Source organism: Ursus arctos, unplaced genomic scaffold (assembly GCF_023065955.2).
Source record: "Ursus arctos isolate Adak ecotype North America unplaced genomic scaffold, UrsArc2.0 scaffold_13, whole genome shotgun sequence".
In the NCBI taxonomy this organism is placed as follows: domain Eukaryota; kingdom Metazoa; phylum Chordata; class Mammalia; order Carnivora; family Ursidae; genus Ursus; species Ursus arctos.
This window is the reverse complement of record NW_026622797.1, coordinates 39,451,736-39,476,711: the sequence shown is the minus strand read 5'-3', so window position 1 is coordinate 39,476,711 and position 24,976 is coordinate 39,451,736. Positions and strand designations below refer to the sequence as shown.

Sequence of the window (24,976 nt, the reverse complement as noted above, 5' to 3'; positions counted from 1 at the left end):
CAGGCACTTAACCAACTGAGCCACCCAGGCACACCCTTTTTAAATATTTTTAAATCCAATCTAAGATTTTGGTTTTTTCCACAAAGAGAACTTATTTCTCCAAACTTGTCCCCTACCACCCTCCCTGTGACTCAAATATATTAATTTTCTCTTTAAATTTATATAGTAACTTTTTTATTAGGTACCAATATTCATTTTATTTATTTTATTTTTTACTTTTATTGTTTTGGTATTTTTGATGACTGAAACAAACAGATCTAAAACTGCAGCTTCTGGAAGAACCACCTGTTCTGGCTGGTCTTGTACCTCTCTCCTTGAACTTGACCGTGGCCTCTCATTAGGCCTTGCGTTTAAGAGCAGGGTCTCTGAAGACATCCTTGTTGACAACAGTTTTGTCCAAAAGGATATCCATAGAGTATCCTGTGGGCATGAGGTGACTGTAGTTATAAATTTTCACAAAAGACTTGATCTTTGACCTCTTGGCAATTTTCTTCTTGTCCATGGCAGCTGTCATTTTGCAGGGATAGCAGTCAATTCCAGCCACCAGAGCACGACTGTAGGGATGGTTTGAAGTGACATCATCAATGTTCTTCATAATGATCACTTTGCATCTGGAGTAGTGTCTGGCCAGGACCAGCACTGCCTTCCTGGGTTTCATGAACTTGCCCATCTCAACACCAGCCACTCAAGCTTACAGCAGAAAGGAAGAAACCACCATTACTCCTTTTAACTTGACACATTCTACCAATCCCTTTGCTCAGCACTGTTTCTTATTTCTTTCATCTTTTTCTCTTTTAGATTTGTATTATTTTCCTTTGCTGGATTATACCCTTGAGTACTTCCTTTATCCTCCAATCTAACTACTCATCTAACTCTAAATACCTGTTTATTTCTTAGGGTAGTTTAGTTATTTATTTGTCCCACATCAAATAAGACAAGCAAATCAACAAGGGCCTTATATTATTTAACATAGATGCCCATTTGAGTTCATTTCTAAACAAAGGTTTTTCTCTACTTGAGAAGAATTCAGTGGACAACTCCACGGTTATCTTTTTTCCTTGTTTCATTTCTTTAAAAGCAAAATTAAAAAGGCCTCAAATAGCCAAAGCAATCTTGAGAAAGAACAAAGCTGGAGGCATCACGCATCCTGATTTCAAACTATATTACAAAGCTATAGTAATTAAAACATTATAGTATAGGCATAAAAACAGACATATAGATCAATGGAACATAATAGAACCCAGAAATAAACCCATACATATATTATCAATTAATTTATGACAAAACAGCCAAGAATATATGATGGGGGTAAGGACAGTCTCTTCAATAAATGGTGCTGGGAAAACTGGACAGCCACATGCAAAACAAAAATGAAAAAAAAAAGAATGAAACAAGAAAGAACGTGGATCTTACACCATACACAAAAACTAACTCAAAATGGATTAAAGACTTGAACATAAGACCTGAAACCAAAAAACTCCTAACAGAAACCAGGCAGTGAGTTCCTCGACATCATTCTTCATGATGATTTTTTTGGATCTGACTCTGAAGGCAAAGGTAACAAAAGCAAAAAATAAACAAGTGAGACCACAACAAACTAAAAGGCTTCTGCACAGCAAACATCAACAAAATGAAAAGGCAACATTCTGAATAGGAGAAAATATTTGCAAATCATATATACAATAAGGGGTTAATACCCAAAATATTCAAAGAACTCACATAATGTATGAGTTTTTAGTTTTATCAAAAGCTAAAAAACAAAAACGCAAACAATTCCATTAAGAAATGGACAGAGGATATGAATAGGTATTTTTCCAAAGAAGATATACAAATGGCAAACAGGTACGTGAAAAGGTACTTGGCATCACTAATCATCACTGAATGCAAATCAAAACCACAATGAGATATCACTGTCAGAATGGCTATTATCAAAAGACAAGGGGAAAAAGAAGACAAGAAATAACTAGTGTTCCAAGGAAGGATAAACAAAACAAGGAAAATGTTGTGCTCACCTGCCATGAGAGGTAAGGGCTAAAACTGGTGCAGCCAGTATGGAAAACAGTTATGGAGATTCCTTAAAAAATTAAAATAGAACTGTCATATGATTCAGCAATTTCACTTCTAGATATTTACCCCAAGGAAGACAAAAACACTAACTCAAAAAGATATATCCACTCTCATTTTCTACACAGCATTTTTAAAGATAGCCAAGACACAGAAGCAAGTGTCTAACAATGCATGACTGAATAAAGAAAATGTGGTATGTAAATACAATGGAATATTATTCAGCCATAAAAGAGAAGAAAACCTTGCCATTTGCGACAACATGGATGGACCTTGAAGGCGTTATACTAAGTGAAATACGTCAGACAAAGAAAGATAAATACCGTATGATTTCACTTATATGTAAAGTGCATGTACAATCTGAAAACAAACAAACTACCAAACTCATAGATACACAGAATAGACTGGTAGTTGTCAGAAGCACAGGGTAGGGGGTGGGCCAGATGCATGAAGTAGTCAAAAGGTACAAACTTCCAGGTATAAAAGAAATGTCATGGGAATGAAATGTACAGTATGGTGACCGTAGTTACTAATACTATATTATATATTTGAGAGTTGCTAAGAGAGATCTTAAATGTTCTCATCACAAGAAAAAAAAACTAGTATGGTAAGAAATGTCAACTAGACTTATTGTGATAAGCATTTCAAAATATATACAAATATTGAATTGTGTTGTATACCTGAAATTAATGTCATGTTATATGTTAATTATATTTCAATAAAAAAATTAAACCATAGAAGATACTGTATAGTTCTATTTCTTTGAATAATATAAAATACACAGAAAAATACTAGGCACATAGAAGACACTTAAATTGATAGATATGTTAATGAGCTGCACTGAACTAAATTCTAGATAATGTCTCTTTAAAAAGTATGCAAATTTGAGTTCAGCTAGTAGTATTTAAATTTCATTTGAACTTTTTCTTAAATGAAAGCCTACATGAAAAATAAATAGGTAAGAGATAAAGGGGGAATTGTTCTGATTGAAGCAGAAGATCCACACCATGACTGCCCACTGTGTCTCCACCTCTTTAACCCAAATACCCCTCCGCCACAAGAATCACTGGAGAAGTTCTATAAATTCCCTGAGGATTACCAGAACACTTAAACATGAGCTTAGTCTCATTATAAACCTGAATAATTCTTTGTAAGTGGAAGACTTTGTGGCTTCTCAATTAATCAGTGCATTAATGGCTCTTCTCTTTGGACTTTTATAAAGGAAAATTATGAATAATTCAATCTTTAGATTCTAAAATCAAAAGCCATATGATAGCCCAAAAAGATTTCTCAAGATCTGATGAAAAATGCACTCAACATGATCCAAATGAATCAAAATCAAAATAATAAAACCAAGAAAATTCTCTTCTCATCCAGACTTCTTAGGAGTCATGTAAATATCCAGCTATATACTCAAAGAGAAAAATCACCTTTGATTACGGTTTGGCATAATCACGTGTTCCCTAATAATCTCTGCTCACTGACTCCATCACTAGGAATGTCTTTGTTCTAATCCCATGTGGATATTCATTTTATTCAGAAGTCAAGTTATGTGTCTCTGAAGACAACACACACCCATACTTCACACTAAATTTCCATGAAGCAATTCTGTCTGCATTTACTCAGAATGTGACCTGAACAAAAAACTATTCAGGACTTGATTATAAATAGATTCTTTTGTTAGTTTAAAATCTGATTCCTTTCCTAACAGCTAAAATGCCTTTTGGAAATTCTAAATATTTATTAAAAAGTCACCTAACCCCTAAAATAGTAGATTTGCTTTTTATAAATCATAAATGAAAGAATGGTCTGAAGCCTAAATGTAATTATTTTGTAAAACAAAGTGCTGTGGAGCTTATTTAAACCCGGACTTTAAAACATTGATTTTTTACTTTCAATAATATATAACCATTCTGAATAATACTTATTTTCTCTATTGGTATATCCACATTGTGATTTAAGTCACAGTAGGAAGAAATTCAGATAGCTGTCAAATCTCTCAGTCAACTAGATTTTAGAGACATACTTTCCCAGTTGTTTGAATAGTCTTTATAATAAGGTACATAAACTTTGTACGTAAAGCTAAAATAGATTGTGAAAAATCTTAAGATTATTTCTTAGCAGACAATGTAAAATTTAGGAAATACCAAGAAATGCTTTGATATTCCATCTTCAATATTCATTTTATACTTCTTTTATTGTTTGTATGGGTTTACATTTGGTTTAAATGTACATATGTTTCTGGGGGGAAGAAAACAGTATGTCCAAAGGAATATATGACAACATGTGATGCAGCATTTTGAACATTATTTTGACATCTCTAATAAAAATCAGGACATACTTCAAAGTATACATCAAGAACTATTACTCATAAACCCAGAGCAAATGAAATGGAAAATAATATTCTCAGCAATTTAATTTGGACTACATTTACCCATGTTTACTTGCTTCTGTACACTTAGACATACTAATACTAAAAAAAATGTTGGCAAGAGGAGCTATGCTAAAAACTTTTCCTAAGACATTAATTCCCTCTTAGTTTTTGGAATGCATAATCTGCAAATTTTACTGACACTGTAAGTCAATCAAAAGTGCTTAGAATACCAATGAGTGTATGCTTCACAGGTAAGTGTACAATAATGGAAAAGATGAAAAACAACACTGCACCACTGGTATTGGTGGGAATGCTTATCTAATTACACAGCTCATCAGCTCCTGCCAACTAAAAGGGCAACAGCCAGGTGGAGCATCTTGATATGCCATGTAGTTCTTTAACAGGAATGTTCAAAGATATTTTATTAAATTTGAAAGAGGTAAGCATCAAAAATCAGTTATTAAACCACCCAGAAAAATGTACTCTTCCGGCCTTGTTTTTGGAGCAGTAACTTCAGCCATCAAATATGAATACTTTTTTATGACAGACTGTTACTACTCATACTACTCAAGGGTAAACTTCAGCTATAATCTTTTTTGACATTAGCAATAATTCTGAGTTTTTCCTGTATGGCATAGTTTTTAATAAACCCAACTCTTAAACAATTGTATAATCAGTGGCATACCCAACAAGGTACAGGTCCTCTTCAGAGACAGAGCAACTAATAAAGCTTTCAAAATAAAAATAAAATAAAATAAACATTTCTCCTTTATCAGTAACTGCCATTTATCAAGATCCAGGAACAATAAGACTACATCTTCACAAAGAATAGTCACCTACAGATTTAATTAAGCATAATTTTATGCAGTTCTGGAGAAAATTACCAATTTTTCTTCATTAGAGTAAACCTTAGGTAGAAGTCACTAGGAAATATGCCCTGCTGTGGTTCCAATTGTCTCCTGTTTTTGCTCATTTGGTTACCAGTTGGTCCTTCTCTTGTTCCATGGTTCCTCACCCTCCATGTAGATAGTTTCCACACTCTGTTAAGAAACACCAGCTTCTGCAGACATTCAGTATATATATTTTAAAATATAATACAATGTCTCAAACAAACATACCCACATCAATAGCTGTTTGTGTTTGTACTTTCTACTGAACAAATGATTGTAATTATAGAAGCATTATGCAGTATTACTGTCTTCAATTTCACATGATTCTATGTACTTACTATAAATTGCTACCTTCTCTGTTCCTTAGTAGCAGAGTAGGTTTTGTGGAACACTTTGGGTAAGCAGAAAAATGGAGAAGAAGGAAAATAAAACCATTAGTGAATACCTACTACGTGCCAGATGGTTATACTATATAAATATTATACTTTATCTGATCTAATTCTTAACTGCTTAAGGTAGATATTTTTATTCTTAAATTAAAATTAAAGACATTAAGAAAGACTTCAGGAGGCAAAGATATATGCCAAGGTCATACACTAGTTACTGATAAAGCCAAAGGTAAATAATCTCTGGGCCTAAGTCTGTTTTACATTACAGTTTCTAGACTCCATGGAGCCTAAAAAAGTTGCCTGTCATTACTAGTGAGACATTTGCTCTGTGGTTAGTCTCTGCTCTGTACTATCACATCTCTTCCTATTCCCTTCTCCTGCCTCACCTTGTAAAGTAGCTGAGGTACAAACAATTGCTTGCAGTTCCATTGGAATTTTCTTGTTTGACTATTTTATTACAGCTGTATCAACAGAAAAGATTTAGCATTGTCTATGCCAAAGCAAGGATATTTACAATTGGTGATTCTCAAGTCATATTGTTCTAATAATGTTTAACGTTGTCTTTAGGAACTCAAAGATAGGAATCAAAGTGATGGTTGTTCATTTTATAAGTGGGCAGCCTTGTATGCATGTTAACACACAAATGTAATCAAGATCACTGGTCAGAACTCATAGATTAAAAACAATTTTAAGCTTGAAATGAACTCAATAAACTCAAAAGAGAAATAGAATTAAATTCAATAAAAGATGTCTGCTCTCATGGCTTTTATTCTACATCATGCTGGAAGTTCTAGCCATTCAATAATCCAAGAAAAGGAAATAAAAATCAGACAACTTGGAAAGAAAGGAATAAAAGAGACCGCACAGGCTGATGACATCATTATTTACATAGAAAATTCCAAGAACACACAAAACACCTTCTAGAACTAACAAATTAGTTCAGCAAGATTTCGAGATATAAGCACACAAAAATCAATTATATTTCTATGTAGTAGTAATAAACATGCGGACACTAAAATTTTAAATGCAATACCATTTATAATCTTTCAAAAATGTAAATGCTTAAGTGTAAATCTTACAAAAATAAAGGATGTGTATGCTTAAAACTAAAACAAATGATGAAATAAAATCAAAGAAGTTTATAACTTTTGATCACCTTCATCCATTTCACCCATCGATAAAGGAAGGATAACTTGTTCAATAAATGGTGCCAGACAAGCAGAAACAAAATCAAACACCTTTACCTAAGAGTCACACCAATTCTAAAAAGCAAAAATTAATAAATTGGCCTTCATCAAATTCAAAGACATTTGATCTGTGAAATACCCTATTAAGATTCTAAAAAGCTAAGCTACAGAGTGGGATAAAATATTTGCAAACCACATATCTAACAGGACTAGTATTGTAATATGTAAAGAGCCTTCAAAATCCAGCAGATAAAACATAAACAATCCAAATAGAAACTGGACAAAAAAATTAAACAGCCATATCACCAAAAAAGATATTTAGTGAATAAATACATTAAAAGATGTTCAGTATCATTACCCATTAGGGAAATGAAAATTAAAACCACAAAGAGATATCACTATACACTTAGCAAAATAGCTAAAATTTAAAAAATAGTGGTAACACCAAATGCTGACAAATATGGGTAGAAACTGAATTACTGTACATTGATGTTGGAAATGTAAAACAATATGACTACCCTGTAAAGTAGTTTGACAGGTTTTTTAAAAAGTTTTTACGAACTAAGGGGCCGCTGGGTGGCTCAGTCGGTTAAGCGTCTGCCTTCCATCATGATCCCGAGGTCCTAGGATCAAGTCCCGCATCGGGCTCCCCGCTCAGCGGGGAGCCTGCTTCTCCCTCTCCTCCCAGCTCAGTGCTTGCTTGTTCCCTCTCTCTCAAATAAAAAGTTTTTACGAACTAAATATGCAACTTCTAATCAACCTAGCAATTGTACTCCTGGTTATTGATCTTAGAAAAATGAAAACAGATTCACACAAAAACCTGCACATGAATGCTCCTAGAAACTTAATATGTAATAACCAACAACTAGACACTGTTCAAATATCCTTCACCAGATTAATGGTTAAAGAAGCTATGGTACATGAAACATGGAATACTATTCAGCTATAAAAAGAACTTTTTAAAAAATTCCAGAATAGTTAACATATGGTGTTATATTATTTTCAGGTGTACAATATACTGACTCAACAATTCCATACATTACTCAATGCTCATCAAGATAAGTGTACTCTTTAATCCCCTTCATCTATTTCACCCATCTGCTCTGGTAACAATCAGTTTGTTCTCTACAGTTAAGAGTCTGTTTTTTGTTTTACCTATTTTGTGTGTGTGTGTGTGTGTGTGTGTTTGTTTTGTTTCTTAAATCCCACATATGAGTGAAATCATAGGTATTTATCTTTTTCTGTCTAATTTATTTCACGTAGCATTATACTCTCTAGATCCATCCATGTTGTTGCAAATGACAAGATTTCATTCTTTTTTTTATGGCTGAGTAACATTCCATTGTACACATATACCACATCTTCTTTATCCATTCATCTATTGATGGACACTTGGGCTGCATCCATAATTTAGCTATTGTAAATAACACTGCAATAACCATAGGGGTGCATATATTTTTTTGAATTATTGCTTTCATAGTCTTTGGGTAAATGCCTAGTAGTGGAATTACTGGATCATATGGTAGTTTTATTTTTAATTCTTTGAGGAACCTTCATACTGTTTTCCACAGTGGCTGCACCAGTTTGCATTCCAACCAACAGTGCATGAGGGTTCCTTTTTCTCCACATACTCAACAACTTTTATCTCATTGCAGTTTTGATTTGCAAAAAAATAACTTTTGATATACACAAGAACCTGGATGAATATTCAGAGAACTTAATGGGAAAAGCCATTCTAAAAAAGTGACATTCATGAGATGACAAAATTGTAGATTTGGAGAGGGATTAGTAGGTACAGGGATTAAGGAACAAAAAGAGAAGTGAGTGTGGGTATAAAAGGACAAAATAAAGAATCCTTTTGGTGCCATGTTTTTTATCTTGACTGTATTAATGTCAATATCTTAGTTACAATACGGTACTATGGTTTTGTAGTATGTGACCATTGGAAAACTCAGTAAAGAGTATGTGGGATCTCTCTTTTTTAAAAGATTTATTGATTTATTTAAGAGAGGGAGAAAGAGAGAGCAGGGGGAAGCGCAGAAGGAGAGGGAGACAAGCAGACTCTCCACTGAGTAGGGACCCTGAGATTATGACCTGAGCCAAAATCAAGAATCAGAAGCTTGGGGCACCTGGGTGGCTCAGTCGTTAAGCATCTGCCTTCGGCTCAGGTCATGATCCCAGGGTACAGGGACGGAGACCGGCATTGGGCTCCCTGCTCAGCGGGAAGCCTGCTTCTTCCTCTCCCACTCCCCCTGCTTGTGTTCCCTCTCTTGCTGTGTCTCTCTCTGTCAAATAAATAAAATCTTTAAAAAAAAAAAAAAGAGAGAAGCTTAATTGACTGAGCCACCCAGGCACACCCCACGGGATCTCTTTGTACAACTTCTTTCAACTGCATATGAATATATAATTATCTCAAAACAAACAGTTAAATTTAAAGTATTTGGAGATTGAAGTAAAATTAATAAACTACAGAGAGAAACAAATAAGATAAAGTATAAATTAATCCTTGAAAATAACAATAAACAATAGGACCAGAAACAATTTAAAACTATTTTTTGCATTAATTTATTAAAAGCATTTAAAGAAGTGTCATTCAGGGCACCTGGGTGGTTCAGTCGGTTAAGCATCTGCCTGCGGCTCAGGTCATGATCCCAAGGGTTCGGGGATCAAGCCCTCCATTAGGCTCCCTGCCTGCTTCTCCCTCTCCTGGTCTCCCTCTCTCTCTCTCTCTCTCTCTCTGTCAAATAAATAAATAAAATATTGTAAAAAGTGTCATTCATTCCTGTATTTATTCAATACTTCATTTATTTATTCAACTGAATATTTTCAAATATTGACTAAGAACTTTGAAGACATTGTCCTTCTCAAAACACTTAAAATTGTGGACTACATTGACTATGTGATTTTTCATGGACCTTAAACATTGGCTGAAAATGTCTCTATAACATTACTTTATTGTATACAAACATGAAACTATGGATTAGGTTCTCATGCTTTTAGTTCTCATTTAGCAATAAAATAAGTGCTGAAATCTGTGGCAATGCCTGGCTATAATCAGATCCAGAAGATCCTATGATCCAGAATGTGCCTAATATATATATGAAAATACAAAATATTCAAACATTAAAGCACAAACATAACATTTTTAGGAGCAATATGTAGACTCTTCAGGGTCCACAAAACTTGTGTGGGAAAGACTTTAGGGGTTTTTATGCAAATAAATAAAAACTAAAATCTAATAGGGTAATAACAAAAACCCAAATGACTTGATTTCATAGTTTAAAAGGGATCATATAATAGTGACATACATATTCACTATATTAAATATAATATATACATATTATAATTATAATATAATTATGTATATTATTATATTATATTTAATCTGGTCCACAAAGAAATGTTTGTGACAGCAAATGATGTGGGAAATATCTGACCCAAAGGTAAACCAAAAATAGAAGTTAAACTGAAAAATAAATGCAAAAAAGAAAGGTTGAATTGCACTAAAATACTTGGGTTGAAAACAAAAGATCCTGAGTAGTGACTCAATACATTTCTAAGGGCAGATTCTATGCTTAAACAGAAGCATAAGGAGTTTAAATTTCAGTATGAATTAATGCAGGAATGATGATTATGACCTGTCACTGTGTTATAAGATTTTCTAGGTATACTTTTAAACCTTTACAAATTGCTCACTTTAACAAAGGGTTAAGAGAGTGATTATTTCCGTTAAATTTGAAGTCAGTTAGTGTAATTTTGTATTTCTGTGCATGTTAATTCATAGGACAGCACAAAATATGAACTTCACTACTTCCCAAAGGAGAGTAAAAAGAGTTTTGGCACTGTGATTTTGATGAAATCTAAGTTTAGTCAGACCTATCCAGTAATTCATATTTATTTATTTTTCTGAATTCCAAAGACATTTTATTTTTATATTACTTATTTTTTTATAATTTTTATTTTGTTATATTAGTCACCATACAGTACATCCCCAGGTTTGATGCAGTGTTCCATGATTCATTATTTGAGTATAACACCCAGTGCACCATGCAATATGTGCCCTCCTTAATACCCATCACTGGCCTAACTAATTCATATTTAGAAACATTATGTGAAAATAATCTATCAAGATAGGTTTTAATGTGCAATTAATCTGAAGATATTTAGCAAGATACAAAACAAAAATGTCAGTGACGGAGGCACTTGCTTTCTAGTAATTGTTTAGAAACAAAGGCATATCAAAATTTTTCTACTTCTTGTTTCATTTCGAATATTAGACATGAATCGGACATGGCTAAGAAGAAAGGCATGTGACATCAACTCTTGCAAAAGCCATCATAAAAGTTTTACTGGGTAAGGGGCTTGAATGAAAATTTCAGGTGTTAATAAACTACCTATTATCATGTTTAAAGGATTATATTTCTCTTGGACTATTCTGATGAAATATTTGTATATTTCTTCTCAAGTGAACTTCTTAAATTTCTTTCAAGTCTTTGTGGAAATTCAACCATCTCAAGAAATATTTACCTAAGAGGGAATCTTGGTGTTTGAAAATAATAAAATTATAGTGTGAATTCTAAATGTAAGTCTAAATATGTTCTTCAAAGGACAAGTAATTTGGCAATAGATACATTTGAGCAAAATATCATGAACATTCCTACTATTGGTAATCAAACTAGTCCACCCTTCCAGTGAACTTGGCTTTTTCCTTTACTTGAATGTGTTGATGTTATTAATTAAGCAACCAAATGGATCTGGCCCAGTTACTTAAAGCAAGATGGAACATACTGGGAACTATTAGGGCTGCTCAAGACCTACTTAACATGGCCCGGGCAAACAAGAGCAAAGGAAGAGGGTAGACATAGATACAGATGCAACGTAAGAAACCAAAGTCCAATCTGATAGCCTTGGTGACCAAGAATCAAGAAATAGGTTTTAGTTTAGGCAAGAGGGCAAGATAGAGGTTGTGGTTGTTCTAAACAGAAAAGAGGTAATAGCAATAAGGAATTTAATTGAGACAGGGCATTACATCTTCTAAGTCCAAGCAGGATGTAAAATGTTGACACCAGGAAGTCTGGTAAATGGTAATGAGAACTTAGTCACTTAGCTGAGATTCTAGAGCAGAGTAGTAACATCATCTGACACACATTTTAATAGGGAACTCCAGATGCTGGCAAGGCCAGTTAGGAACCTATAACAATCACCCAGATAACTGTCTTGAATCAGTGTGGTAATAATGGGTATGTGAGGAGTGGGTTTAATCTGTATATTTTTTACAGTGAGGTCCACAGGATTTGCTGATAAACTACAGGTGAAATACGGGAGAAAGAAAGGCAGAATAGATATTCCTTGGGAGCTTAATGGAACCATTATCATTAACTAATGTGAACATGTAATATATCATGACTTCTGAAACTTAAAGAGGGTATTTTGAAACTTAAGGAGGATGCTATGAATAATTATTCTGAGAAAGGGAAAACTGGGGTATCTGGATATAATGAGTTAGAAGACTATAGGAGGAGCTGACCTGGGGGTGAGAAGTGTTGAATACTAGGAACTAAGTTCTGGATATATTAAGTTTAATAGGCCCGTGAGATAGTTCAAGGAGCAATTGCATATAGGTCACTGGACATATGTTTCTGGGTTCAGAAGAGAGTTCTGGATGGGAGATAAAAATGTTGGTGTCATCAGTACATTGATATTATTTAATGTCTTAAGACTGGATAAGAGAAGAAAGCAATATGTGTAACTAGATAAGAGAAGAGAGTTAAGATGGGAGTTAAGATGGTGGAGGAGTAGGGGTCTCCTTTTTCAGCTGGTCCCCTGAGTCGAGCTGGATAGGTACCAGACCATCCTGAACAACCACGGAATCAGCCTGAGACATAGGAAGATACACCTGGACCTATACAAATGAACATCTCCAGCACTGAGTATTGAGGTACAATGCAGGAAGCCGTGAATCCGTGCACAGATATCGGAAGATAAATGGAAGTGGGAGGGAGCCTCTACGTTTGGGTGCCGGGAAGCAGTAGTCACCTGCACTGGGGAGCGGGCTAACTCGCAGACCCGCAGGGCACCACGAGAGAGAAGACTGAGACCGTGAGCCTGGGAACGGGCACGACTCGTCTGAGGGCCGGAGCTCCCGAGTGCACGAACCACACTGAAACAGAGTGGCAGAGTGCTCGGGGGCGGCTGGCGGCTGGCGGTTTTAGAAACACAAAGGACAGAGACGCGCCTGCCCTGGAAGTGAGCACTGGGATGCCGGCTGTGGGGCGCACATGCTGGGATGCTGCAGGCTTTAGCAGCACCAATAGAAACAGACTTAAAGTGGCCAGAACATCAGTGGAAAACGGTCCGCGATCCCTCTGTTCTGAGACAGAGGCTAGGATTCGGCCTCTGCTGCTCTGACTCTCAGAACAGGCACAGCAAACCGCCAGGGAAAGCTGCCAGAGAACAAAAGCCTGGAAATACCGGCTCACAATGTGCCCATCCCCATCCCCCCTCGCAGGGAAGAGGGAGACTCTACCCAAACAGGGTTGCCTGAGTATAATCACGGCAGGCCCCTCCCCCAGAAGGTAGGCTGAAAAATCAAGAAGCCCACATCCCTAAGGTCCCTATAAATTAAGTGCACACTGCAGGGGTCCTGGTCAATAATTTGGGCTCTGGAGAACCCCGCAACCTCTCCTCATCAGAATGACAAGAAGGAAAAATCCCCCCCAGCAAAGAAAAGACAATGAGTCTGTGGCCTCTGCCACAGAACTGATGGATATGGATATAACCAAATTATCAGAAATGGAGTTCAGAGTAACAATGGTCAAGATGATGTGCAGACTTGAAAAAAATATTATCGAAAATATTAACGAGAATATAGAATCTCTAAGGGCAGAAATGAGAGCGAATCTGGCAGAAATTAAAAATGCTATGAATCAAATGCAGTCAAAACTAGATGCTCTGACAGCCAGGGTGAATGAGGCAGAAGAACGAATCGGTGAATTGGAGGATGGGATGGTAGAAGAGAAAGCTAAAACAGAAACTTGGCTCAAAAAAATCCAATCTCAAGAATATAGGTTACGGGAGATTACTGACTCAATGAAACGTTCCAATGTCAGAATCATCGGCATCCCCGAGGGATTGGAGAAAAACAGAGGTCTAGAAGAGATATTTGAGCAAATTGTAGCTGAAAACTTCCCTAATCTAGCAAAGGAAACAAGCATTCATGTCCAAGAGGCAGAGAGGACCCCTCCCAAGCTCAACCACGACAAACCTACGCCACGTTACGTCATAGTGCATTTAGCAAATATTAGATCGAAGGATACAGTATTGAAAGCGGCCAGGGCAAAGAAATTTCTCACGTACCAAGGCAAAAGTATCAGGGTTACATCAGACCTGTCTACACAGACCTGGAATGGGAGAAACGGTTGGGGGGGCATTTTTAAAGCTCTTTCAGAGAAAAACATGCAGCCAAGGATCCTTTATTCAGCAAGGCTGTCATTCAGAATGGATGGAGAAATAAAGACCTTCCAGAATCGCCAGTCATTGACCAATTTCGTAACCACGAAACCAGCCCTACAGGAGAGATTAAGGGGGGTTCTATAAAAGTAAAAAGGCCCCAAGAGTGATACAGAACGGAAAGTCACAATCTATACAAACAAAGACTTTACAGGCAACATGACATCATTAAAATCATATCTCTCAATAATCACTCTCAATGTAAATGGCCTAAATGCTCCCATAAAACCCCACAGGGTTGAAGATTGGATAAAAAGACATGACCCATCTATTTGCTGTCTACAAGAGACTCATTCTGAACCTAAAGATACATCCAGACTGAAAGTGAAGGGATGGAAAACCATCTTTCATGCCAATGGACCTCAAAAGAAAGCTGGAGTAGCAATTCTCATATCAGACAGATTGGATTTTAAACTAAACACTGTAGTTAGAGATACAGAAGGACACTATATTATTCTTATAGGTTGTATCCAACAAATGGATATGACAATTATAAATATATATGCCCCCAACAGGGGAGCAGCAAGATACCCAAGCCAACTCTTAACCAGAATAAAGAGACATATAGATAAAAATACGTTAATAGTAGGGGACCTCAACATTCCACTATCAGCAACAGATAGATCACCTAAGCAGAAAATCAACAAAGAAACAAGAGCTTTGAATGCCATACTAGACCAGATGGACCTCATAGATATATATAGAACACTACACACCAGAACAAAATAATACTCATTCTATTCGAATGCACATGGAACATTCTCCAGAATAGATCATGTTCTGGGTCACAAAACAGGTCTCAACTGATACCAAAAGACTGAAATTATTCCCTGCATATTCTCAGACCACAATGCTTTGAAATTGGAACTTAATCACAAGGAAAAATTTGGAAGAAACTCAAACACTTGGAGACTAAGAACCATCCTGCTCAAGAATGATTCAATAAACCAGGAACACAAAAATCAATTTAAACAATTTATGGAGACCAACAAGAATGAAAACACAATGGTCCAAAATCTATGGGACACTGCAAAAGCAGTCCTAAGGGGAAAATACATAGCCATCCAAGACTCACTCAAAAGAACAGAAAAATCTAAAATGTCGTTTTTATATTCTCACCTCAAGAAGCTGGAACAGCAACAGAAGAACAGGCCTAATCCACGCTCAAGAAAGCAGTTGATCAAGATTAGAGCAGAGATCAATAAATTAGAAACAAGGAGCACAGTAGAGCAGATCAACAGAACTAGAAGCTTGTTCTTGGAAAGAATAAATAAAATAGAGAAGTCACTGGCAAGACTTATCCAAAAGAATAGAGAAAGGACCCAAATTAATAAAATTATGAATGAAAATGGAGAAGTCACAACCAGCACCAATGAAATAGGAAGGATCATTAGAAACTTTTATCAATAGCTTTATGCCAATAAATTAAGCAACCTGGAAGAGATGGAGGCCTTCCTGGAAACCTATAAACTACCAAGACTGAAACAGGAAGAAATTGATTTTTTAAACAGACCAATTAATTATGAAGAGAATGAAGCAGTGATTAAAAACCTTCCAAAAAACAAAACTCCAGGGCCTGATGGATTCCCTGGGGAATTCTACCAAACATTCAAAGAAGAAATAATACCTATTCTCCTAAAGCTGTTTCAAAAAATAGAAACAGAAGGAAAACCACCAAACTCATTCTATGAGGCCAATATTACCTTGATCCCCAAACCAGGCAAAGACCCCCTCAAAAAAGAGAATTACAGACTGATATCCCTGATGAATATGGATGCCGAAATTCTCAACAAGATCCTAGCTAATAAGATCCAACAGTACATTAAAAGGATTATCCATCATGACCAAGTGGGATTCATCCCTGGGATGCAAGGGTGGTTCAACATCTGCAAATCTATCAGCGTGATAGATTATATCAACAAGAAAAGAATCAAGAATCATATGAACCTCTCGATAGATGCAGAAAAAGCATTTCACAAAATACAGCATCCTTTCCTGATTAAAACACTTCAGAGTGTAAGGATAGAGGGTATATTCCTCAATCTTATAAAAACCATCTATGAAAAGCCTACAGAAAATATCATTCTCAATGGGGAAAAGCTGGAAGCCTTTCCCTTAAGATCAGGAACACGACAAGGATGCCCACTCTTGCCACTATTATTCAACATAGTACTAAAAGTTTTGCAACAGCAATCAGACAACAAAAAGGGATAAAAGGTATCCAAATTGGCAAAGAAGAAGTCAAACTGTTTCTCTTCACAGATGACATGATACTCTATATGGAAAACCCAAAAGAATCCACTCCCAAACTACTAGAAGTTATAGAGCAATTCAGTAATGTGGCGGGATACAAAATCAATGCTCAGAAATCAATTGCATTTCTATACACAAACAATGAGACTGAAGAAAGAGAAATTAGGGAATCCATTCCATTTACAATAGCACCAAAAAATCATACGTTATCTCAGAATTAACCTAACCAGAGACGTAAAAGATCCTATATTCTAAAAACTATAAATCACTCTTGAAAGACATTGAAGAAGACACAAAAAGATGGAAAAATATTCCATGCTCATGGATCGGAAGAATTAACATAGTTAAAATGTCCATGCTACTCAGAGCAATCTACACTTTCAATGCTATCCCGATCAAAATACCAATGACATTTTTCAAAGAAGTGGAACAAACAGCCCTTAAATTTGTGTGGAACCAGAAAAGGTCCTGAATCGCCAAGGAATTGTTGAAAAGGAAAAACAAAGCTGGGAACATCAAGCCGTATTTCAAGCTGTACTACAAAGCTGTGATCACAAAGACAGCATGGTACTGGCACAAAAACAGACACATAGACCAATGGAACAGAATAGAGAACCCAGAAATGGACCCTCGGCTCTTTGGGCAACTAATCTTTGATAAAGCAGGAAAAAAACATCCAGTGGAAAAAAGACAGTCTCTTCAATAAATGGTGCTGGGAAAATTGGACAGCTACATGCAAATGAATGAAACTTGACCACTCTCTCACACCATACACAAAGATAAACTCCAAATGGATGAAAGACCTCGATGTGAGACAGGAATCCATCAAAATCCTAGAGGAGAACATAGGCAGCAATCTTTATGACATCGGCCACAGCAACTTTTTTCATGACACATCTCCAAAGGCAGGAGAAACAAAAGAAAAAATGAACTTGTGGGACTGCATCAAGATAAAAAGCTTCTGCACAGCCAAGGAAACAGTCAAAAAAACTAAGAGGCAGCCCACGGAATGGGAGAAGATATTTGCAAATGACACTACAGATAAAAGACTGGTATCCAAGATCTACAAAGAACTTCTCAAACTCAATACGCAAGAAACAAATAAACAAGTCATAAAATGGGCAGAAGATATGAACAGACACTTTTCCAATGAAGACATACAAATGGCTAACAGACACATGAAAAAATGTTCAAAATCATTAGCCATCAGGGAAATTCAAATCAAAACCACACCGAGATACCACCTTACTCCAGTTAGAATGGCAAAAATTGACAAGGCAAGAAACAACAATGGTTGGAGAGGATGTGGAGAAAGGGGATCCCTCCTACATTGTTGGTGGGAATGCAAGTTGGTACAGCCATTCTGGAAAACAGTGTGGCGGTCCCTTAAAAAGTTAAAAATTGAGCTACCCTATGATCCAGCAATTGCACTACTGGGTATTTACTCCAAAGATACAGATGTAGTGAAGAGAAGGGCCATATGCACCCCAATGTTCATAGCAGCATTGTCCACAATAGCTAAATCCTGGAAGGATCCGAGATGCCTTCAACAGTTGACTGGATTAAGAAAATGTGGTCCATATATACAATGGAATATTACTCAACTATCAAGAACGAGTTCTCAACATTTGCTGCAACATGGACGGGACTGGAGGAGATAATGTTAAGTGAAATAAGTCAAGCAGAGAAAGACAATTATCATATGGTTTCGCTCATCTATGGAACATAAGAACTAGGAAGATTGATAGGAGAAGAAAGGGATAAAGAAAGGGGGGTAATCAGAAGGGGGAGTGAAGCATGAGAGACTATGGACTCTGAGAAACAAACTGAGGGCTTCAGAGGGGAGGGGGGTGGGGGAATAGGATAGGCTGGTGATGGGTAGTAAGGAGGGCACGTATTGCATGGTGCACTGGGTGTACGCAACTAATGAATCATGGAACTTAACATCAAAAACCAGGGATGTACTGTATGGTGACTAACATAATATAATAAAAAATATTATTATTAAAAAAAAAGCGAGAGAAAGAGAAGGGACCACTGGACTGAGTCTTGAGCCACTGATACTTAGAAGACAAAGCATGGAGGCAAGCCAAGAAAAAAAATGTATGAAGAACTTTGACCCATTTCAGTATAAATTTCTGCCTTATGTAGGTTTAACTCGTAAGAATATACCTCTAACTTGTTTTTAAAAGTAAACACCTGAGTTTTTTTAATACTAAAATATTGGTTGTCTTCTCAAATACATAAGAAAACGTTGTATCTTGAATCACTTTTTGAAATCTAATCAAATTCTATTTATTCACACAGCTAAAGGAACTCCTACCTTCCATTAAACAGTATTACGATACTCTCATAAACTTTCTCCTAATGCCTCACAAATGGATTTTTAAATAGAATACATCACAGCCTGTGTGCTGATTCAACTCAAGCTAAATATTATAATCACTAATAGAGGGCTGCCAACCCCAAGCTCCCATGGGAGGTGGTAAGAAACAAAATAAACCTTTGTAAAATTAAATTTGTATAAAATTCACCAGGACAATGTCGAGAAGGATCACTAGCCAGAGTATGGACAATATCATCATCTAACAGGCAGCTTCTTAGTAAAGCCAAAATAGAAATATTTTTGGCACAAAATCAAAGACCATATTTTGAAATAAAAAAGATCAACAGAAGAACAATAAAGCCTTTACATTTTAAATTCCCAACTTAAAATCTCCCTCAAAAGAAATCTCTTTGTTTCTTTAACTTTTCCTTTTTTACAATTAAGAATAAGTATTACTCCCACTAAAAATCTATCAGATTTTTATCACTTTGTCCTGTGATAGAAAATATTTCAGAACAGACAACGGAAAAGCTAAACTGAAAATGTTTAAAAACTTAGTTTTGAAGGAATTGGGACAGACTCATTTTTCCTAAAGTCACTAGTGTCCAAATGTTTTTATAAGATGCATAAATTTAAAATTCTTTAAACGTTACCATTAAACTTGAGAATTTTTTATAACTGAGAATAACCAAAAGAGAGAAGTTTTTCAATCTAACCCCAAACTGCATCTCTAAAATCAAATTGCTTACAAGACATTTTGTTTTAAATACCCAAAAAGACAATTTTTCCAAAATAAAGAACTTGTCATCTTCTAACTCAAAGTTACAACTATTGCCAGTATTTCCAGCTTTATCAATAAACCCCTCTGCTCCAGTTCTCTAGTTTAAAAATATTCAACCTTTTTTCATCATCCTTTATCTAACCAACAGTATTTTTTGAAAATATTTTTTCACAGTGCCACTCTGCATTAGAAACTCTGTTTAAAATACTGTGTTCTCTCCTCAAGAATCCTAGAGAACTATGTCATTAAGACCAATAGGGACAAGCCCATCAATTTTTTTTTTAATGCCATTAGCAGTGAACAAAACATACAAAAGCCATACCTACATGGATCTTGTATTCTGTTTGAGACAGGAAACACATCAGTAAATTATAGTAGATTCAAAGGACTAACTTCTGAAAAAAAAGAAATAAAGAACAAGGGCTACTGAGTATTGGGGAGGGGGAGCAACTAGTCAAACCCTGTGGGAAATTTTAAGAATTTTGAATTTTACTCTGAGTGAGATGGGCAGGCACTGGAAGATTCTGAGCAAAGAATGACAAGATCTGGTTTACTTCTAACTACTACGTTGAATACAGTCTATATGGTTCAAGGATGGAAGCCAGGAGACCAGTAATTAGGAAAGGCATGATAATAAGGGCTCAGAATATAGTGAGAGCAATAAAGATGGTGAAAAGTGGCGCAGTTTTAGGTCCATTCTGAGAGTAGAGCCAACCGGATTTAACAATAACAAATGACATGGACGTGACAAAAAGAGGAAGGGTAGAATCATTAACTGACATGGGGACATTTGTGGGTGAAACAGATGAGAATAAAATCTGGTTCAGTAGTGGACATTTTAATTTGAGATTTCTATTAAAATATTCAAATTCAGGCACTGAAGGAATCTGAGGTTTAGGTTAGAGAGATCATTAAGACCATGAGGTGTCAGGGGCGCCTGAGTGGCACAGCGGTTAAGCGTCTGCCTTCGGCTCAGGGCGTGATCCTGGCATTATGGGATCGAGCCCCACATCAGGCTCCTCTGCTATGAGCCTGCTTCTTCCTCTCCCACTCCCCCTGCTTGTGTTCCCTCTCTCGCTGGCTGTCTCTATCTCTGTTGAATAAATAAATAAATAAATCTTTAAAAAAAAAAAAAAAAAGACCATGAGGTGTCAGATCTGAAACCATAAAACTCCTAAAAGAAAACACAGGCAGTAAACTCTTGGACGTCGACCTTAACAACATTTTCCTAGATATGTCTCCTCAGGCAAGAGAAACAAAAACAAATTGGAAATACACCTAAATAAAAAGGGTTTTCACAGCAAAGGAAGCCATCAACAAAACAAAAAGTCAACCTACTGAATGGGAGAAGATATTTGCAAGACACATATATAAGGAGTCAATATCCAAAATATATAAAGAACTTACACACCTCAACACCAAAAAAACCTAAATAATCTGATTAAAGATGGGCAGAGGACCTGAACAGACATTTTTCCAAAGACATACAGATGAAAAACAGACACGTGGAAAGGTATTCAACATCACTCATCATTAGGGAAATGCAAATCAAAACTACAAATAAGATATCACCTCACACCTCTCAGAATGGCTAGTATCAAAAAGACAAGAAATAACAAATGTTGGAGAGGATGCAGAGAAAAGGGAACACTTGTGCACTGTTGATGAGAATGTAAACTGGCGCAGCCACTCTGGAAAACAGTATGGAGTGTCCTCAAAAAATAAAAAATAGAAATACCATATGATCCAGTAATTCCACTACTGGGTATTTACCCAAAGAAAATGAAAACACTAATTTGAAAAGATATATGCATTCTTATGTTTATTCCTTTATTTACAGTAGTCAAGATAAAGAAGCAAGCCAAGTGTCCATCAACATATGAATGAATAAAGATGTGGTATATATGTACAATAGGATATTACTCGGCCATAAAAAAAGAATGAAGTCTTGTCATTTATGACAACATGGATGTACCTAGAGGGTTATGTACTAAATGAAATAAGTCAGAGAAAGACAATTACCATATGATTTCACTCATATGTAGAATTAAAAAAAATCAAATGAGCGAACAAAAAAACCAGAAAGACTCATAAATAGAGAGAACAAACTGGTGGTTACCAGAGGGAGGGGGGATGGAGGATGAGCAAAATTGGTAAAGGGGATAAAGAGATACAAAATTCCAGTTATAAAATAAATAAGTCATGGAGATAAAAAGTATAGCATAGGGAATACAGTGAATAATACTTTAATAACATTGTATGGTGACAGACACTTATTGTGGTAAGTACTTTTTAATGCATAGAATTGTTGAATCAGTATGTTGTACACCTGAAACTAATATAACATTGCATGTTGACTACAGTAATACATTAAAAAAAAAATAGAGCATGAGGGAATAGAGAAGAGGACTGAGGGCTAAGCCTTGAGGGTCTCTAATATTAAGAGCTCTCTGGGAAACAAAGAAAACATTTCTAGAATTTTTATTTTGTTCATTGTCAAATGAGTCTATTCTTTTTCATAGTTTGCTATTGTTCTCTTTATGTCTTGATTCTTTACTCTGGTATTTAGTTACTCTAAACATACATTTTTATATTATCTTGCACCTCGTTTACCTAATATCAAAAGTTCTTGATAACAACTCTACAATGGGAGAGTCCTTCCAAAGTGGGTAGGATATTTGCTTCTGCCAAATGGCCCAAACAAATATTATTATTTTTTTTAGTTGATTTCTCTTTTGGGGGATCTCAAACCTCAAATTCCGATGGTAAAATAGCCCAGGATTTTAATTTTCCTCAGGGGAGTCTCCTGAGCCCAGACAGAAACATACAAGTTTCCTATGAAATTTTTATTTTTAAATTTTATCTGTTAACATAAAAACTTTGGAGAAACTAGGGTTTTCTCCCCAGTTTTATTGAAACATGATTGACATAAATTGTATATATTTAAGGTGAACAACATAAGGTATGTATATACATTGTGAAATGATAACCACAATCAATGTAATTAACATATTCATATACCCATCTCCTCACATAGTTATGCTTCCCCCACCCCACCCCCATGATGAGAACTCTCTTAGCAAATTTCAAGTATACAACACGTTACTATTAATTGTAGCTGTCCAGAACTTACTCATCTTATACTAAAAGTTTATACTCCTTGACCAGCATCTCTCCAATTCCGCTACCCCCCAGCCCATGGTAACCAGAATTCTACTCTGGTTCTATGAGTTTGGTTTTTTTTAGATTCTACATGTAAGATCATATGGTTTATGTCTTTCTTGTCTAGCTTATTTCACTTGATGTATTTCCTCCCAAGTTCATCCATGTTCTTGCAAATGGCAGAAGTCTTCTTTTTTTTTTTCTTAAAGATTTTATTTATTTATTCGACAGAGATAGAGACAGCCAGCGAGAGAGGGAACACAAGCAGGGGGAGTGGGAGAGGAAGAAGCAGGCTCATAGCGGAGGAGCCTGACGTGGGGCTCGATCCCATAACGCCGGGATCACGCCCTGAGCCGAAGGCAGCCGCTTAACCACTGTGCCATCCAGGCACCCCAGAATAGTCTTCTTTTTAAAGGCTGAATGATATATATATATATATATATATATATATATATATATATATATACACACACACACACACACACACACACACAATATATACATTATACACACACACACCACTGTCTTTAACCACTCATCCATCGTCACTTTAGTTGTTTCTGAATTTTGGCTAATATGAATAATGCTGCGATGAATTCTGAGCCAGTGATTTTATTTTCTTTGGTTATATACCCAGAAGTGGGCTTACTGGATCATATGGTAGTTTTACTTTCTTGAAGAAGCTCCATGCTGTTTTCCATAATGTCTGTACTAATTTGCCTTCCCACCAACAGTACATAAAAATTCCCATTTCTTCACATCTTTGCCAACTGTTTTTTGACTTTTTGATAATAGCCACTTAACACTTGAGGTGATATTTCATTGTGGCTTTGATTTGTATTTCCCTCATGATTCCCTCGTGAGCACCTTTTCACTGTGTCTTCTTTGGAAAAAATATCTATTCAAGTCCTTTGCCCTTTTAAATGAGGTTGTTTGGTTTTTTACTACTGAGTTGTGAGTCCCTTATATATTTGGATATTAATCCCTTATTGGATATGTGATTTGCAAATATTTTCTCTCATTCTATGGTTTGCCTTTTCATTTTGTTCATTGTCCTTTGCTGTGCAGAATTTTTTTTTAGTTTGAGGAATAAAATCTATGCTTTAGTAGATTTTTATCCAAATATTCTGTCTCCTAGGAAGATTCAAGGCCTGATCACCAATCCTCCATGGACATTTAATACAATCCCCACATCAGTGGAATCTCCCACCACTTCAGGGCAACAGCAGATGACTATCTCTGAGTGGTGGAGAAAAGGGACTTATAAGTGATTTTTAATTTCTTCTTTTCTGTATCTTTTTGTACTGTTTTTTATGATAAAAAATAAAATTTTATAATTATAAGACAAAGCAAATATGAATTTGTAAGTGTTCCCTGCAAGTAAGATGCCAATAATATGCATGTTTTACTCATATGACACAGAACCATCCATATGTCTGAAAGAAATAAAAGATGTATTTTCTGTTTGATCAGAGTTGGAAATATGGACATGGCTGGTCCTCAGTGGTATAAAAAGTTCACTGGGTATGTTAAAGAAACCTAAAGCATCTTTCAATTTTACCTTTCTACCCAATAGTCTGTAACAATAAGTTACATGCCAATTTTATTTCAATACGGTGCCAAATATCTTAACAACAATGGAGTATTTCTTAGTCATCTGAATCTTTGGTCTACATGACATAAACTTGCAGGTTTTTTAAAAAGTAGCTGTGTTGACTATATTTTCTCAATCTGATTGCTGAATGCAGCCATAATCTAAATTGCCTACAAAGAATATTTCCTTTCTTCCATTCCATTTTTAAGGTGCCTGAGAAAATTTATTAGATAAAAAGATGGAAATAAAGGAAAATGTTGTAGGATTGTTACCACTTAAGGAGTTCTCCCTGGTTGATATATATTTCTGTGTAAAGTTGGGGGTCTTTTATCTCTGTCAAATCTTTGATCCTAAAAAGAAACATGCCAGATGAGGGCCATGAAAAGAATGCTTTTAGGAAGTTCTCTTTTTTGAAGATGGTTAAATGTTGATAACTTTGCCCCTCTA

The 24,976-nt window shown here is 35.8% G+C and overlaps 1 protein-coding gene across 1 annotated transcript; it reads right to left on the bottom strand.

The window, feature by feature from the left end:
• Positions 1-337: 337 nt before the first annotated feature.
• On the bottom strand, positions 338-670 carry LOC113259344 (60S ribosomal protein L27-like). Its single transcript, XM_044386265.2, has one exon. It carries the CDS (start codon positions 668-670, stop codon positions 338-340), a length of 333 nt encoding a protein of 110 aa, XP_044242200.2.
• Between the last annotated feature and the right edge of the window lie 24,306 nt (positions 671-24,976).